This window comes from Tupaia chinensis, unplaced genomic scaffold, assembly GCF_000334495.1.
Source record: "Tupaia chinensis unplaced genomic scaffold, TupChi_1.0 Scaffold000077_1, whole genome shotgun sequence".
Taxonomy (NCBI): Eukaryota; Metazoa; Chordata; class Mammalia; order Scandentia; family Tupaiidae; genus Tupaia; species Tupaia belangeri.
Genome location: NW_006159538.1, coordinates 1,817,177 through 1,834,220, shown reverse-complemented (window position 1 = coordinate 1,834,220; position 17,044 = coordinate 1,817,177). Strand labels below are relative to the sequence as shown.

Sequence of the window (17,044 nt, the reverse complement as noted above, 5' to 3'; positions counted from 1 at the left end):
CGGTCCCAGAAACACAGGCCGCCTTCCGCCAGGCCTCCAAAGTCAATCAAGTGTCAAGGAGCTGTCATCAGAAGAACTTCTCATAGGGGAATACAAGTGGGTCGGTCGAGCAGACCGTGGGGTTTTTCCAAAGAAATGGAAAAAAACACAGGCCACTCACGAGAGAATACAGGAAACGTATCAGGTTAATATTTTAATCTGTACATCACTTTTTTTTTGCAAACCATTACAATTTTATTTAAATTAACTTTTCTTGCAAAATATTCATTTCATTTTTCCAACAAAATCTTATAAAGGCAAAAATAAAATTTTATTTTGGCAAATGTCATGAAGTTGATACTGGCAGCATATGGAGTTAGTTAAAAATAGACAGCAACTTCTAAATATGTTCAAGATTCTTTCTTTTCTTTCTGAGCATAGTCAAAGAAAGTTTCACTTAACGTGTGGCCCACCCAATGGAAGTTTTTGTTTGTTTTTCCTTTACACATGGATATCTGTACGCAGAATATCATAAGGACAGCACTTAAATAAGAGCCACAAATACTGAGCCTGGCTTGGTAGCGCCCTCCTCATTTTGGACTGAAACGTGGGTCCCGCCATTGTGACTCCGCTGGCATGGTGGGGGACACACCGCCTGCCCTCCTGTCACCTCGCCCAAGTCCCACAGAAGCTGGCTGGGGCTCTCTGGGGCAGGCAGCAAAGGGGCCCATCTCAGCCTTGTTGGAGGGAGGTGTTCTGTCAGGGATTCCCAGGGACACCCCTGCGTGTAAAGTTTATTGCTATGATACAATAAAAGCTGCTTCCTCTCATCTTTTCCTGTACTTCAACATGTAGTTTTTGTTGCTGTTTTAATTCAAACAAGTTGCTTTTGCTTTCTGAGAAGAGCCCTTTGCTGAGGGAACTTCATGGGCAGGTTGGGGAGATCAATACTCTGGAACACACCGTGTCCCCTAAACTAAACCCAGGGGCCAAGGCACAGACTTGGGCTCCACGTGCCGCCCTGGGAGAGCATCTCAAAGCCAGCCAGCAGGTCAGCCAAGAGCCCCTCTGCTCCCAGACAGCACGGCCGCGAGCCTCACGCTGGGACCCATCAGAAGCACACTCCCAACCTGGCTGACCCCTGAGTCGCTGGAGGCTGGACTGGCCCCTGCGGGCTGCCCCGCCCCGCCCACACCTCACCCAGCAGTACCTGAATCTGTATGTGCAGCCACAGAACCCTGCACCCTCATCTTTCCAGCCACGCAGCCCTGGAGGTGAACATTATAAAATACATTCTGATTCTAAAATACGGTGTATTTTACAGTGTGTATCAAAAGTGCCTCGTCATATGTAAAAAGGAGTCTGGACTAAACAAGTGGGTGTGTGAGGACCTAGCCTTGTGGTGGACGCCCACAGTGGGTGGGCGGCTCCCTCCTCAGCCAGAACGCTGCTCAGCTGGAAGGGGTTTCCTTGGGGGCAGGAAGGTTGAGGTCCTCGGAGGTTGGTTCCACTGGGCTCCTGGCTCCAGGCTTCTTCTCGGCACACCAGGTCATGGGTCGGTCACTGCCTGGGCTGCCAAAAAGCACAGGAGATGATGAGAGGCTGGCAGGAGCCATGCTCACGTCTGGGGAGCAGGCAGTGGGCACGTCTGCACACACACGACAGGGAACAGCAGACAGGCTGGAGACAGAGCAGCAGAGCAGGGACTTGGGCAAGGCGGCCGCTGTGGGGGTGCTTCGCTCTAGGACTCGGGGTAGTTGTCTTCCCCTCCACCCACCGCCATTTCTGGGAAGTGCACTGGCCTTGTGCTGGGCCCGACACTGGGCCTGCTCTGGCTGGGCAAAGGGCCTGGGCAGACTCTGGGGACGGTTCTGGCCCTGCCGTCATTCACTGGACGCCCAGCCAACTCCTTCAGCCTCTGTGAGCCCTGTTCTTTTAAAGGTTTTTGTCATGGAGTGGTGTGCTTGTCAGAGACAGAGGGAGGGAAGATGAGAAATCATCCCTGGGGGGATGGCATGCCACCATCCCTTCTTTTCCATTCTCCTGGGATTCTGGGCACACACGCAAACGTGCCTGGTGTGACTTTCAAGCTGCCAGGCCCAAGACTCGAACCACAGTTGGCCATGTGGGAGTCCAGCACTGTAACCACTATGCCACCTGCTGGCCCCATGCCTTATTTTTCTAATCTAAAACCAGGATGGTCACACTCACCTACTAATGAAGGCACTGCCAGGGCAAGAGGAAGTGCAGATGTGCTCTGGGGAGCGTCAGGGCTACCTCACGGCCACGGGGCATCTGGACCAGGAGGAACAGGGCCTGCCTCCTGCCTCTTGGGCCTGAGCCCTGTCACCGTGTTCAGCTCTCTAAGAGAAAACCACACACCCTACCGGGACCCTGGCAGATCCCTGAATTTACGGCCTTTATGAAGTTATGGCCCACCCCTCCTGAGCCGGCCTGAGCAGGCTGACGTCTTCCTTCCACGTCTTCCTTCCACCCCAGGCTGGCCGGGTCTGTGGAGTGCTCGGAGGCTGGGGGGACACCTGCTGAAAGTTGCAGCGTCCCAACACTAACACTGTCCCTCACGTCACTCTCTCCTCCAAACACCAAGAGCTCACAGGGGTGGCCTAGATGAGTCTACAAGTGGCGATGAGAACAAGGCCCTGGACTCACACCGAAGGGGTTCAAAACCTGACACCAACATGCTGTGACTCCATGGGTGAGCCGCTCAGGGTCTCTGAGCTTCGTTTTCTCACCTGTAAAATGGGGGTGCAAAGCTTCACAAAGTTGTCGCGTGGACCAAAAGCGACGCTTTGCACAATGCCTGGTACACCGTGGGCACGGGGCAGTGTCAACCACAAGCGTGTATAAAGGAAGGGGAAGGAAGAACCTTCCACGATGGCGGCAGGAGGACACGTCAGGGAAAGGACTGCCAAGACTTCCAGCAGGACCCTCCCTGCCCACGAGACGCCGAAGCAACAGGCCAGGCCCAGAAGTCACTTAAGACTGGTCCAGACGCTGGGGATGACTGCTGGTCTGGGGCTTCTTCCCTAACCCAGAATGCCTTTCCTCACTCAGAGCTCACATGGGGGGACTCAGTCGGGAGGTGCCAGGACATTCTGACCAGCCAAGGGCCGATCTCATGTGGTCCCAGGCCCCCTTTTTTGTCCCTCCTAAGGGCTCATAGAATGAAAGGGCAGCTCAGTCCCTGCTCCAACGGCAGCCCCGTCCTGGCCTCAGCCCCTACTCCGACGGCAGCTCCGTCCTGGCCTTGGTCCCTATACTCCTATGGCAGGTCCATCCTGGCCTCGGTCCCCACTCCGACATGAGCCCCGTCCCGGCCTCAGCCCCTGCTCCGACAGCAGCCCCGTCCTGGCCTTGGGGTCCTCCAATTCCTTCAGCCAAAGTCCCAAGAGGCCAAGCTCTAATCCCTTTTTCGCAGCCTCCAAAGCCTGGCAGTGTGACCTGCACTGGTCCTTGGGGGCATCGGGCTGCCCTGGGGACAGACAGAGGGTGGGAGGGGCAGGCTGGCTCTAGAGACTTCCAGGAGGCCAGGGCTGACTTGCGCGGTCCCTGCCATATTGGAGCCACTGAGGACCGAGTTCCTACAAAGTACCAGCTCCCCACCTGCCACTGGCCGAGGACAGTCCCCCAGCAGCCGCTTTGCCAGTGGAAGGAGCGTTGGCAGGGGCACTGCGAGGGGCAGCAGCAGGGGCACGGGGCATGCTGGGCACTAGGCGGGCGGCAGCAGCGCAGAGGCACGCCAGCGGGGCTCTTACTTGGCAGGTGTTAGACAAAGGTGTAGTGCAGTCCGTTGCTTAAGGGGGGGTAAGGTGGCACCGTCCCGGAGGACGAGGGGGCGTTAGGCGGGAGCAGGGCCAGCTGCTGCGCTAGACGGGACACACAGGAAGTAAGCGGTGTGTTAGACTCTGCTCCTGGCACCAGGCGCCCCACTTGGCAGGGCTGGGGTGGCATGGTCCTGCTGCCCACCACTCGTGGCCTGGGCTTGGGGGCAGACCCGAGACAGGTGGGGCACCGGGATCAGCCTACGGTTCCCGATTTGTCTCTGCGGCGGAGATTGGGTGAGAGCAAGGAGAGGCTGTGGCACAGACTGTCACTGAGCGGGGAGGTGACAGCCCGCCTCGCTGAGATCCGGGCCTTGGGGCAGGTGTGCTTGTCTGCTGGTGGCAAGAAAGCTCAGGGTAGCAGACCCACAGAATCAGAGCGAGCACAGGCGACAGTGGTCCCTGTTAGAACCCTCGACATGGGGAGGAGCTCCAAAGTCCCTGAGGTGAGCCCGTGGCCATTAGGAGGAGGGGTCTGGAAGAGCCATCTCCCATGTCTCTAGCCACAGATGTCACTTAGCCACCTCTCTGCCCAGTCAGCATGTCTGAGAAGGGGGTGAGAACAGCAAGGTTTCAGGGCTGTGCTGGATCAGGATACGGGGGGAGCAGGGTACTGGGTAAGTGGGAGCAGGGGGAGTAGGGTATGGGGAGCAGAGAACACGCTTCTGTGAGGCTCTGGCTCCTACCCCTGCTGCTGGCCATGGCCTACGGAGACAATGGCCGAGCCCTGCACCCCAGCCCAAGGTCTGTCACTGTAGGGGGCGCTGCAGAACCCACGCTTGGCCACATCTAGACACTTTGGCCAGAGCAGGGGGAATGGTAAGGACCGTGACACCATTTCAGGTGCTGTGACCAGCTCCTTCCCAGGAGGAGCCTGCCTGGCCAGGGACACCACATCCCACGCAGTGGCCTTACAGCACTGGGGGGCTTCGAGGGCACACATGGGGCGGCAGGATGTTGTGGGGGAAAACCTTGGGTCCCTCTGGCTGAGAGAAAGTAGCTTTTACAAACACGTGTGTGCATGCACACACATGGGCATGCATGTACACATGCATGCACCCACCCTATGGTGTTATTTTCCAAATGGCCCCCAGAGAAGTCCCACTTCCTGAGTCCTGCTTTCTGGCACAGGACACACTCCCAAGGCAGACTGTGGCCCTGGTTTGCAGATCAAAGCAGGGATCTTAGGGCGGTCTGGAGGGGGCCTCCTTCTGCCTTACCCAGCAAGAAATCACAACTACCAACCCGATGTCCAGTTTTCCGCGGACTCCCTGGCTCTGGGGCCAGGTCTGTGGGCTGGCCCCAAGGAGCGGCAGGTGGGCCCTGGGCCTCAAGGGCCAGCACCCCTGGCCTTACCTGCCACCTGCTTGCTGCGCTGGGAGGCCTCAGAGGCCAGGGCGTAGGAGATGTTGATGATGCGCTCCTGCTCCTGCAGCTGCAAGTCTAGGTCGGCCATGCTGTCCCGGTCCTGGCCTGACGTCGGCTGCAGGTTGCACATACTGGAGGGGCCAAAGAACAGGCTCTGGGCCTTGCTACCCCTGCCTCAGCCTTGGGAGTCAAGCTTCTCCCCAAAGTGGAGGTTCGCAACATTTTTGGGTGCATCAAGCAAAAACTGTGGGCCTTCTCCCTAGGCAAAGGTATGCATGCTTCTCACACTCCCTTGTGATCACTGCTTCGTTCCTCTTCCAGGAGGGCCACAGACCTTGACGAAGGAGGCCCTCCAGGGCCTCCTCCTGGAGGCTCCTACAAGCCCCACACATGCGGTAGCTGACCTGGCTCTGAGAGGGAGCCTTACAGACAACAGGTTTAAGTCTCTGAAGCTGTGGAGGCAGAGGACCGAAAAGCCTCTTCCACCAGCCTCTTCCAGTGCCAGGACGCTGAGCAAAGCGTCCAGCACCATGAGGACAAGGCTAGGCCCTGGCTCTGGTCTCCAGGATCGGCCTCGCCCCCACCCTTGGCTTTACTCCTCACACTTGCCAGGGTCACTAGGGACACAGATTTAGGGGCGAAGGTCCAAAGCAGGGGGGCCTCTCTCTGTTTCAGGACTTCCCGGATGCCCTGGGCAAGCTTCCTTGCTGACCTGGAGGTGATGTGCTGAGAACCAGCCCACCCTCTCCAGTGAGAGGCCTTAGCCAGCTAGCCTAGCCCAGGGTCGGCCTTGACTTGGGGGAGGGCTGACCTTGATCGCGCCAGGATGTTGCGGATCTTCTCGGCTTTGCGGTACCGTGCCTGGAGCTCCTCGAGACTGGGCGGCTCTTCGGGATCCAGTTCCACGTAGCGCTCGGGGATGGAGACCTTCTCTGGTTTAGACAGCTGGCGAGAGGGTCGGGAGAGGGAGAGGCCTGGATGTTGGATTGGGGCTCTATCGAATATTCTTTTCACTTGCCCCCTCCCACAATGAGGACGCAGAGTCCACAGTGATAACTTCCTACGATCATGAAATTAGTTCATTAAGGCATCAGAACTTGAACCTGGGTTTAACTTTAGCAACAACCCTCCGCAGGTGGGGAGAAAGGAAGGGTAAGCAAAACAAGCAGACTGAAAGCTCTGAGGACAGGGCCAGCCAGTGGTGTGGCGGTGGTGGCTGGATCCCACACGGCTGGCTGTGCAGTTTGAGTCTCAGCCCTGGTAGCTCCAGAAACAGGCTGGGTGCGTGTGTGTGTGCGTGCAGGCCCACAATCCTGAGAGGAGAAATAGAGGAGAAGGGATTGCAGGGTGACCATCCACCAAGGGGGATGCTTTCTTACTACCTGCTCCCCTCTGGTGAGCATATGGGATCTCTGGTAACATTTTAATAAAAACAAAAAAGGGGGAGAAAAGCTCTCTGGATAAAAGTGATATCCTGGGAACCAGCAGTTAGCGTAATGGCTAAGTCGCTGGACTCCCACGTAGTCGACCGCAGTTCGTGTCCCGGACCCGGTGGCTTAGAACTCACGCCGGGTGTGTGTGCGTGTGTGCCCAAGATCCCGAGAGGAGAATGGAGGAGAAGGGATTGCGGCGTGACCATCCCCTCTCGGGGGTGATTTCTCGCTTTCTGTCTCTCTGTCTCTCTCTGTCTGTCTGGTGAGCGCACACGCCCTATAGCAAAAACCTCTCAAAAAAAAAAAAAGTGATAACCCTTGGGCCAGCGGTGGAGGTGGCTGGGTGGCTGGCATGGCTGGAGCCCACATGGCCGACCATGCAGTTTCAGTCTCAGCCCTGGCAGTTTGAGAAACACGGCAGACACATGTGAGTGCCCAAAATCCCCAAAGGAAGGAGAAATGGAAAAGGGATCGCGTGTGGCCACTGCCCATGGGAGCTGCTCTCCGTTTCTCTCCCTGTCTCTGTCTCTTTTGGGTAAGTGCACATACCTCTGGCACATTAAAAGTGATAATCCTAATGCCAGCTCAAGACTTTAGGTGGGCCGAGCCCTGCAGGCCCCTCTGGCCACACTGATCTCTGCTCTTCCGTTCCCGTCCCCCGTGAGTGGGGTCTCTTCCCTGCTGTTCCTCTGCCTGGAGGTTCTTCCCTTGGCTCCCTCTCTCTTTTCACCTCCCCTCCAGAAGCCCCTGAAGCCCCCCTCATCTGTTACTCAATATTTGGGTCACCATTGTCTCTGCTGACCAGTGCAGGAACCTGGCACTCAGGAGGCCTTCAGCAAAGACTCCTTGACTGGGTGGATGGCGGATGAGTGGAAGGTGGTGCCAATGTCTTCTGTCCCTGCAAAGCTCTTCCATTGAGGCAGGAGGTAGCCCTGCTGTGCCGACGGCCTCCCAGAGGGACGTGGCCCCAAACTCCTGCCCACCAGTACCTCAGTGAGCTGGTGGCAAACTGGGCCTGCTGAAAACTTGCTGGGCTAAGAGTACTACAATCCACATTTTCGTGCCCTGGGGAACTTCATGAATTACAAAATCCCAAAAGGAAGAAGAAATGGAAAAGGGATTGGGATGTGGCCATTTCCCATGGGGGTTGCTCTCTGTTTAAAATGGGGTTGGTTGAAGCACCTAAAGACAAGCTAAATCCAATCTGGTCTTGGATTTAAACCCGTAACCCTTTTGTTCTGCTCAAAGATGGCAAGAAATCAACTTCTCTGTTCTTTCCAATGAGGGCAGATCCAGAGGAAGGAAGTCGATTACATTGTAGCAGGAGGGATTTGGGTTAGAGATAAGGAAGGATGTTGGCCCGGGCTGTCAGGCCAACCAGGACACCGCGGAGCACGCCTGCACTGCCCAGGCAGCGTGTGGAAGTTCGGTGCACCTGAGAAAGCGCAGACCTTTGGCCGTTTCAGGTGCCAGAGGGCAAAGGTCTGGGAGGGAGACTGGCCTTGTTAACCCCTGGAGGCCCAGCTAACCGCAGAAGAGGCAGCTTCACGGGCGTCGATCTGCCCACACGTTGACTGCTCCTTTTGTTGTTGAAGCCCACCCAAGCCCCTACCATGGGGTCAGGTAGGCACCATGGCAAAACCAGGTCAGGAGCAAGCTTGCCTCTGCCTCTTAAAATCAGGAGGAAGGCACGGAGGGGCACAGGTCCTTTTCATTTATTTTTAATTTTTATTTATTTTTAAAATTTGTTAAATGTCATGTATACTCACTGTGGGAGGAGAGAGAGAGAGAGAAAGAGAAACTGAAAAAGCACCCCCCAGGGGGGATGACCACACCACACCACAGTCCCTTCTCCATTCTCCTCGCAGGATTTTGAGCATGCACACTCATACCCAGCGTATTTTTCAAGCCACTGGTCTGGGATTCAAACCGCACAGTCGGCCATTTGGGATCACAGCGATCTTAACCACTACGCCACCTGGCTGGCTTTGTACACATCCTCTTGAGCACCATTCTCATATCAGAAAGACCTGCATGGAAATTTGCTGAGGCCCCACCTAAATCTATTCTTCATGGGGTGAGACTGTCTCCTCTCATGCAGCCTCAGGGCAGTAGGTGCGTACGAATTGTCAGGACATTAATGGCCACTGTGTGATTCATTCAACAATCTGCGTTTGGCAGAGACCCTTGCTGTGTGCCTGGCAGGGCCTGGGTTGCCAGGGTTACAAAGCAAAGCCAAGCAGCCACAGACACTGTCCTGCAGAGCTCACAAATGCCCAGCCCAGGCCCCAGCAGACCACCTATGTCTGAAGACCCCGAGGAGTCTGTCATTCCTGCAGCCCTGTCTCTTCGCTTGGTGGAGACGCTCCCGAATGGTGGAGATGGAGTTACTCGCTTTTAGACTTGCCCTGTCATGAGGCACATGAGCCACCAGAGGGCACTAGAAGAATCCAGACCAGTACTGTGCAGGTCTCCGCCTGGCTCTGTCAGCCCAGAAACTCCACCTGTGATTTTCAAACCCACCTCTAACCTTCTCCAAGCCTGATCACCCAGGTTGGCCGGAATGGTCATTTGCAAGGCCAGCACGTGGTGGCCCAGGGAGCGTTTCCTCACCGCAACGATGACCACATCACGTGCCTGCAATGTGCCAGGCCGACGCTCTGAGCACATGCTGACTCACTTACCCTCACCGTGACCCACTTCGCTGTTGAGGAAACCGAGGCACAGAGACCTTAAAACTACAACCTGCCCCACATTACACAGGTCTGAACATTTATCAAGTGCCTGGACCCTTCTATTGCTCAAGCAGCTACCCATGCATTCTCTGGGGCCACGCTGCAGCTGAGCCTTGTCCCCAGGCAGGACCCTACCCATCATGGGACAACGGATCAGACTGGGAGTCTGCAGGCTGTGCTCCTGGGGGACAAGAAGCGAGCCCTGCCCTCACCTCTCTGCTGATGTCCAAGTCATAGTCCTGAGGCTCCAGGTCCAGCTCCGTGACAGGCATGGCCTGCACTTTCAGCCAGCCGTTCTCCGCCTTGTCCTTTCTTTCCCCTTGCATGGCCCGTTCCAGCAACTGCAGGTCAAAGTCCTGCTCACGCTTCCACTGGCAACAGAACAAGAGGGTTAAACGCAGTCACTTTCGGACTGCTGAGAGCCACGCTGACCCCCTTTGAAATGGGCCTTGCAAACATGGGGTCCTTGGGAAGTGGGCCCTGTGACTCACTAGGGGAGAGATGTGTGCTGCAAGTCTGTGTCATGGAGAGCCAGCCTCTGTCCCTTCACATGGCCTGTTCCAGACTGCGGCCTGCTCTCTGACCAGGGCCCTGAGGTCTAAACATGTACCTTCAGGTCTAAAACAATGACCCCCAGGGACACAGAAGGTTCCCAGGTCTGAGAGCGTGACCCCAAACATATCCTGGGACAGAGAAGGGATCTGTCCCTCTGCTGCCCACAACTCATGGAGGGCTTTCTGGTTCAGAGCTGTACGTCCCAGGTTCCAAAGTAATAGAAAAAAACAAGCCTCCAGACTGTGCTGAAGCACGTGGAACCACCAGGGGCCGCTATTGGGTATTCTCGATTGAGACACTCAGAGGTGGTGGATTCTGGGGAATCTGAGCAGGAATCAGGGCCAGTGAGCAAACTGCAGTCTGAGATGGTATCTATTTGGGGTTGATGTTTTCTTTAAATTAGAAAAAAATCCTAAATCATACAAAAGTGAGACGCTAAGTCAAAGGCAATGCTCCCAAGGCCATCCCACCTGCTCAGCCGTGTAACAAGCACCTTCCACAGAAGGAAAAATCTAACCCAACCATTTTAAGATCCAAGCTCAGCTGTCAGCTCCTTGGTGGCTTCCTGCTCACCCCTGGCCTGCGTCCTTGCAGGTCACTGGCCACTGAGCAGGTTGGTGGAGACGAGGACAGGCTCAGATCCTCTCTTCTCTTGAGCACAAGCAAAGTGGATGCTTATGCAACCAGACCATCTCGCCCTCATGCTCCATCTGCCTCACAGAGTCCCAGATGGTCACGGTTGTCTTTGATGACCCCTTGTGTCTCCTCCAAACCCCAGACCCATAGCCATTTCAGCACATTTCACTCATCCATGCACAAGCTCTCCACACTGGCTCCAAACCAAGGGAACTGCTTGGAGGGGATGGTTTCCCAATGACAGTTTGAAAGGATTAGGTAGTGGAAGTTCCAGGAATGAAAAATTAATGTAATGATTCACGAAGAAACCGCCCATTTTCTTACACGCTCACAAATGCTCCAAATAGAGACGAGTCCTCATTTAAACCCAGCCTGATTGCTTTCACAAACAGGAAGTGTTCATTAGGCTCACGGTACATCTGGGGAAGAACCACGCCAATCCATATCATTAAGCAACACGTTTATTGGCGTCGATGCAGAGACTTACACGAGTCTTTTTTTTTTTTTTTTAAGAAAAATTACAAGATATTCAAGTTACGATTTTTAGATAATCTCTACATTTGAGACATCAGATTGTAAAAGGTGTTATCCCATATGACATGTGCTTAGAAAGTTGAAAAGTTACTTGGTTTTCCATTTTTAAAGATATGAGTGTCCTGGGTCTTACCCCTTTGGTGTCTGAGCTAAGAGCTGCAGAAAGAACCTCTGAATACACAGTCTGTTATCTGTTCAGATTATTGAATACCAGAAACACAAAAGATTTTCCACAAGAAAATGTGATGAACTGGAGGAATTAAAACGGAGCCAACTCAGACTTGGTAGAATGTATTCAGATGTGCAAACTCTGAAGTCCGTGTCTATCATCCAGGTGTAAGGCATGGATTTGGATAAATTCATAAGGCCCAGACCTCTGCCAATGACCGGTCCTCAGGCAGTGGGTTAGCTCAGGCTTGTGGAGCAGCTTTGGGGGGTGGGAGAATTAAGAGTCAGTAGGCCTGCATGAAGGAGGGCAGCAGAAAGGCGAGTCACATCACTCCAGCTGGGGAAGAACCACGCCAATCCATATCATTAAGCAACACGTTTATTGGCGTCGATGCAGAGACTTACACGAGTCTTTTTTTTTTTTTTTAAGAAAAATTACAAGATATTCAAGTTACGATTTTTAGATAATCTCTACATTTGAGACATCAGATTGTAAAAGGTGTTATCCCATATGACATGTGCTTAGAAAGTTGAAAAGTTACTTGGTTTTCCATTTTTAAAGATATGAGTGTCCTGGGTCTTACCCCTTTGGTGTCTGAGCTAAGAGCTGCAGAAAGAACCTCTGAATACACAGTCTGTTATCTGTTCAGATTATTGAATACCAGAAACACAAAAGATTTTCCACAAGAAAATGTGATGAACTGGAGGAATTAAAACGGAGCCAACTCAGACTTGGTAGAATGTATTCAGATGTGCAAACTCTGAAGTCCGTGTCTATCATCCAGGTGTAAGGCATGGATTTGGATAAATTCATAAGGCCCAGACCTCTGCCAATGACCGGTCCTCAGGCAGTGGGTTAGCTCAGGCTTGTGGAGCAGCTTTGGGGGGTGGGAGAATTAAGAGTCAGTAGGCCTGCATGAAGGAGGGCAGCAGAAAGGCGAGTCACATCACGGGATGCTCGCTAGGCTTTAGCGACAAGAGCTGCTATTACAAGCCTGGTAACAAATAGCACCAGCCAGTTAGAGAATGTTCAACGCAAATCAGGAGCTTCCATAAACACAATCAGGCAGGGTTAGCGAGGCAATGAGCAGTAACACTAAAGCAAAAGAGCTTGTGCAATGAATCAGGGAAAGAACAGTCAGGCTTGAGGTCTAGGGAAACACCGAATTTCAAACCACAGGGTAAAGCCAAACGGAATGTTTCCAGAAGAACCTAAGGTGACTGGGCAGGATGCAGCACCAGGAATCGCCACCGGGGGCAGCACATACCTCCCAGCTGTCCTGGGCACCCTGTGGCATCAGCACCACAAGCTGTGGGAGACCAGCCCGCAGGGTTGTGGGGTGTGAGCACATGCTCAGTTGTACCCACAGAGCACCCTCTTGGAGGCCGGAAAGGCCAGCTGGTGTACTTGTGCTTCTCCTCATCAAATCGCATTACCAACTTCCTCCTCTATTCCCTGAACCTTGGATTCTGAAGTCCACCATTCGGCTGAGATTCCAAATGCTGCCGAGGCTGGGAGGCCGACTGGGTACTTTCTCAGGTTCCTAGGCCTCTGCTGTGTGCCCCTCACTCCTGCTCTGCTCTGGGTCACCCTGTGACCAGGTCACGTGTGCAGCCTGGTGGTGGACAGTGTGGGGTGTGCTCTGAACCATCTGGGCCCATGAGCGGCCACTCACTCGGGGCTGATGTGCTGTGTTTCGGGGCTCGGGAAAGTGCTGCGCCCTGTCCCAGCCCGCCTGCCTGGCCCCTCCTAACATACTGAGCCGAGGTCTCCGGGCAGTGGCTGGCTGAGGTAGCGGGGCGAGGGCAGGCCTGCCCGCTCGCCTTGGCTCAGTGTCTTCTTGCGCTCCCGGACCAGGGCCTTCTGGTGCCGCTTCATGCGCTCGAGCTGCTCCTCTGCGCTCATCTTGCCCCGCTGCTGGTCCCCTGAGTACAGGCGCTCCAAGGCACTCTTGGGTCTCTGAGGAGGAGGAGGGTGAGAGACACAAAAGCGCTGGGCTGCAGGCAGAGGGCAGCACCCTGCTGGCTTCACCCCCTTTGTCTCACACACTTGTGCATGCACACTTGCGCACACTCATGCACACGCGAAAGGCTCCTCTCGGACACAGGCAACCTCTCCCACTATGTACCACGACACCCAGGCCCTCAGGAGCTCTCCGGCAGCACCCCTTTCTCAGAGGCAGGCAGAGGCCTGGGCCTGTCCTATTGGGCACATGCAATGTGTGATGAGGCCCATTCCATAGGCCAGACTTCCTGGGCTCCCTGCCATCCCCTGGCAGGCTGGAGAGACAGGTGTGTGTGTGTGTGGTGGGGGGGGGGTCCCTGGGAAATGGGGAGGGCACTGGGTGATAGGGACCTGAGCTCAAGAGGGCCTGAGGTCACCTCAGAGACCATGCCCAGGGCTCACGAAAGAACAGCATGCTCCTCGACAATGCAGGCCACTCACGGGGAAGGTCGCCTTGCTGCTTTCGGCATTTAGGCCCCTCCGGAGGGTGACGTAGGGAGCAATGGTGGATGACTGCTGGAGCCTTGACGTAGACCCTGAAAGCCCTTAGTGAGGAAAGAGAACACGAATGTACTTGAGGGTGGACAGGCCCCAGCCTCTTCCTAAGCACCCCAACTCCTGTGAGGGATCAAGAGGGCCCACTCTTTGATCAAGTGGGCCCAAATTCCACTTTTCTTTCTCTTCTCTCTCCCAGGGCCTGAAATAAGGCCCCAGGTAGAGAATGGGGACCCAGACCAGGCGGGCCCTCTGTCTCCGATGAAGGACAGTGGTCTCACAGACTGTGGCTTACCCTAGGCTTCCCTCTGCAGAAGCCTGGGCAGCTCGGCGGGGCAGGGCTGGGGGGAGCCACATCTCACCCCCGCCTGCTGATGCCCTCTGAGTCCTGCAGAGCCCAGGTGGGCACAGGGAGGACAGCGAGGAGGAACCCAATGGAGGAGGACTGAGTGCCGCTGAGTCTCTGAACTGGGGGTTCTGCAGTAGCACTTCCTCATTAGACAGCAGTAACTGCTAGGTGTTGTTCCAACAGTGTGGCCTCTTTGGAAGTTACTCCTGCTGTTCCCAGGGAAGGATGTAACAAGATGGAGACCCAGGTTGTGGGCCCAAGGAAGGCAGGCTGGCCCTCCCTTCAGCAGCCAGAGCCCTGACGGCTGTCACCCACCCCTGGGCCCACAGCTTTGGGAAGAATGGTAAGAAGCTCAGGCTGAGCACTGGGAGCGGACAGGGGCCCAGGAGACTCCACCAGGGGTCTCGCCTTACCTCTGCCTGGCAGCGTCTGGTACCTGCTCTCGGTGCCCACAAGTCCCAGGGAGGGCTGGGCCATGTCCCCGCTGAGGGTCGCCAGCTCAGGCTCGCTGACATAGGAGCGCAGCTCTCCCTGCGGGCAGAGCCCAAGGCTGTCACCCCTGCCCTGCCACCATCTCCCTGCCCCACGCCCATGGGCCACCTAGGGGCTGCACAGCTCACCCGTGAGTCCCCGTTCACACACTGTCCCTGCTCCCGGTCTCGCTTCCTCTCATCCGACTGCCGCTTGAGGCCCCTCACCGAAGTGTGCCGGATGATGGTGGCCTCCCTGGGCAGGGGGGGCACGGCCGGGGGCTGGTCCTCCGGGCTGTAGAGTTCAGGGAGTGGGGGCCTGGGTGGGGCCTCATCTTCCTGCTCAAAAAGAGAAAGAACAAGTGTCGTGAGTGGAAGAGGGAGGACTGTGGAGTGGCATGGCCATAGGAATGGCTCTTGGTGAGGACAGGCCTCAGTTAAGGAGCCCTCACATTCCTCCAGAGAAGCTGTGAAGGGGAAGGTGCTTCTGCCTGTCGCCAGCCTTTCCTTGAATTTGTATATTTTCTATTTTTCAAAGTGGCCACACCCCCAAATCCAGAACTTGGGTCTCCTGGTGATGCTCCAGGCTTACCCCACTCACGCTGCTAACTCTGCACTGGTCTCTAAGTTTCCAACAGCAACCTGCCTCCACCCCGACCCTGAGCCCCCCGGGAAGGGGGCCTATGTCTTCCTCTCTGCACAGCACCCAGCCTGAGCCAGCGCCCATCAGAGCGTGGGATCTGAGCAAGGACAGAGTCTACACCCTCCTGCCCTTTACATCAGAAATGTTCATGGTTAAAAAAGAACAAAAGAGAAGGAAAAAAGAAAAAGAAAAATAGAATGAAATGTGCAAGGTTACCAAATATTTCCTCCCTCTGGACTAGACAGAACAGGGGTCAGAATGAGTGACTCACTGCCTGCCATGCAGCCCACTCCCTGCGTGTGATGAATGGAGCGATTTTCCGCTCCAGACTCCTGTCCACAGCGCTCTCCCAGGGCTGTGGTCTTTTGCCACAGCAAAACTGGCCCTGGGCTACCATAAGTGTGCACTGCTGGGACTACCAGTATCGAGCCTTCTCTGAATCACCCCTTTCTTTCTTTTTAAAAATTTTTTTTATTTCATTTCATTTATTGTTATCATTATTATTTTGTTTCTAATTTGATTTGAGAGAGAGAGAGACAGAGAGAGAGGGAGAGTGAGAAAGCAAGCCACCAGGGCCAGGACTCCAACCATGACTGGTCATATGGAAGTCCAGTGCTCCTAACCACCATGCCACCTGCTGGTCCCCAGATTCACCCCTTTCCTAGTCTAATTTGGCATTGCTTTCCAGAGCTGTGTAGCATGCAACAAAGTGCATTCCAACAAAGTGCAACCGTGTTGCACTCGGTTATCAGCAGCCTACCTGCTTCACTGATGTGTGAAAGCAAAGCTGTCTGCCTGAGGTACCCACCGGCCCTCCAAGGTCAGCAGTTCCCAGCCCTGATCAGACATGAAAGTGCCAGTTTCCACAAAGCTTCCCAGAAAGAGAAAGACAAAACACCGATTGCCTTTGATGGAAGAGAACAGACTGTCTGAAGACAGATGATGGGAGGGAGACATTTTATTACGTAATATTTTATATATTTTGTTTTTGTACCATTTGAGAATATTACCTAATGAAAAAATGACATTAAAGTCAAGAAAACAAGTCAAATAAAAATGAAAGAACTGTAGCTACGTGAGACAATGTGGATAAATCTCATAAATATAATGTTGAAGAACAGATGCAAAATATAAAAGAGTGCAATGTTATATAATGGCATAATTAAAGTGTTCAGAGATCCAAATACAGGTAATAAAACTAAAAAGGAAAAACCAAGGCAATTAGTATCCAAAGAGTCAAGATAGTGGTTACTGCTGGCAAAAAGGGACAGGCTTAGAAGGGACCTAGAGGCTGCTGGTGGCTGGCATAGTTCTATTTCTTGTTCTAGTGTTGGTTCTTGGTCTGGTGTTGGTACAACACAGTTGGTCCCCTTGTTACTATTTGTAAAATTACATATTCCTGTTTTATGTCATTTCCAGGATGGCTGTTACCGTTCCATGAACAAAAATGTTGAAAAGAAGCAAACAGCAAAAAATGGTAGAACTGGTAAACACGCACGTATCACTAGGACAGGAGAGAGCTCCGCCCCTGCACCCCCCTCCCCCGTGACTCCGGCGCTTGACCAAGTTGAAAAGCCTTTCCTGAGAGCCCAGAGGACCAGGCTTGTGAGGAAGGCTCTGGGATCCACTGTCTGCATGAGGGCAAACTGAGGAGGCTCAGAAGGTGGTGAGACTTGCCGAGGACGCAGTGAAAGAACGAGGACTGGAACCCGGCGTCTCAGCTTCCTGGTGGCACCCCTGTTCCCCACCCCTGCTGACAGGCTTCCTGCCTTATGCCGCCGCTGTCTATCTCACAGAAAAAGCCTTCTAGGTCATATTAAATCAGTGGAAGG

The 17,044-nt window shown here is 54.3% G+C and overlaps 1 protein-coding gene across 1 annotated transcript in view; it reads right to left on the bottom strand.

Annotated features, from left to right (window-relative positions):
* Positions 1–265: 265 nt before the first annotated feature.
* Positions 266–17,044, bottom strand: part of PLEKHA7 (pleckstrin homology domain containing A7) — a 156,006-nt gene continuing 139,227 nt past the window's right edge. The window contains exons 19-26 of the mRNA XM_014584603.2: positions 14,720–14,908; positions 14,513–14,630; positions 13,697–13,800; positions 13,010–13,210; positions 9,570–9,728; positions 6,001–6,134; positions 5,178–5,320; positions 266–1,551 (exon numbers count right to left, since the gene is read on the bottom strand). Of these exons, the coding sequence (XP_014440089.1) occupies positions 1,529–1,551; positions 5,178–5,320; positions 6,001–6,134; positions 9,570–9,728; positions 13,010–13,210; positions 13,697–13,800; positions 14,513–14,630; positions 14,720–14,908 (1,071 nt within the window). The 3' untranslated portion in view covers positions 266–1,528. The remainder of the gene's footprint in view (positions 1,552–5,177; positions 5,321–6,000; positions 6,135–9,569; positions 9,729–13,009; positions 13,211–13,696; positions 13,801–14,512; positions 14,631–14,719; positions 14,909–17,044) is intronic.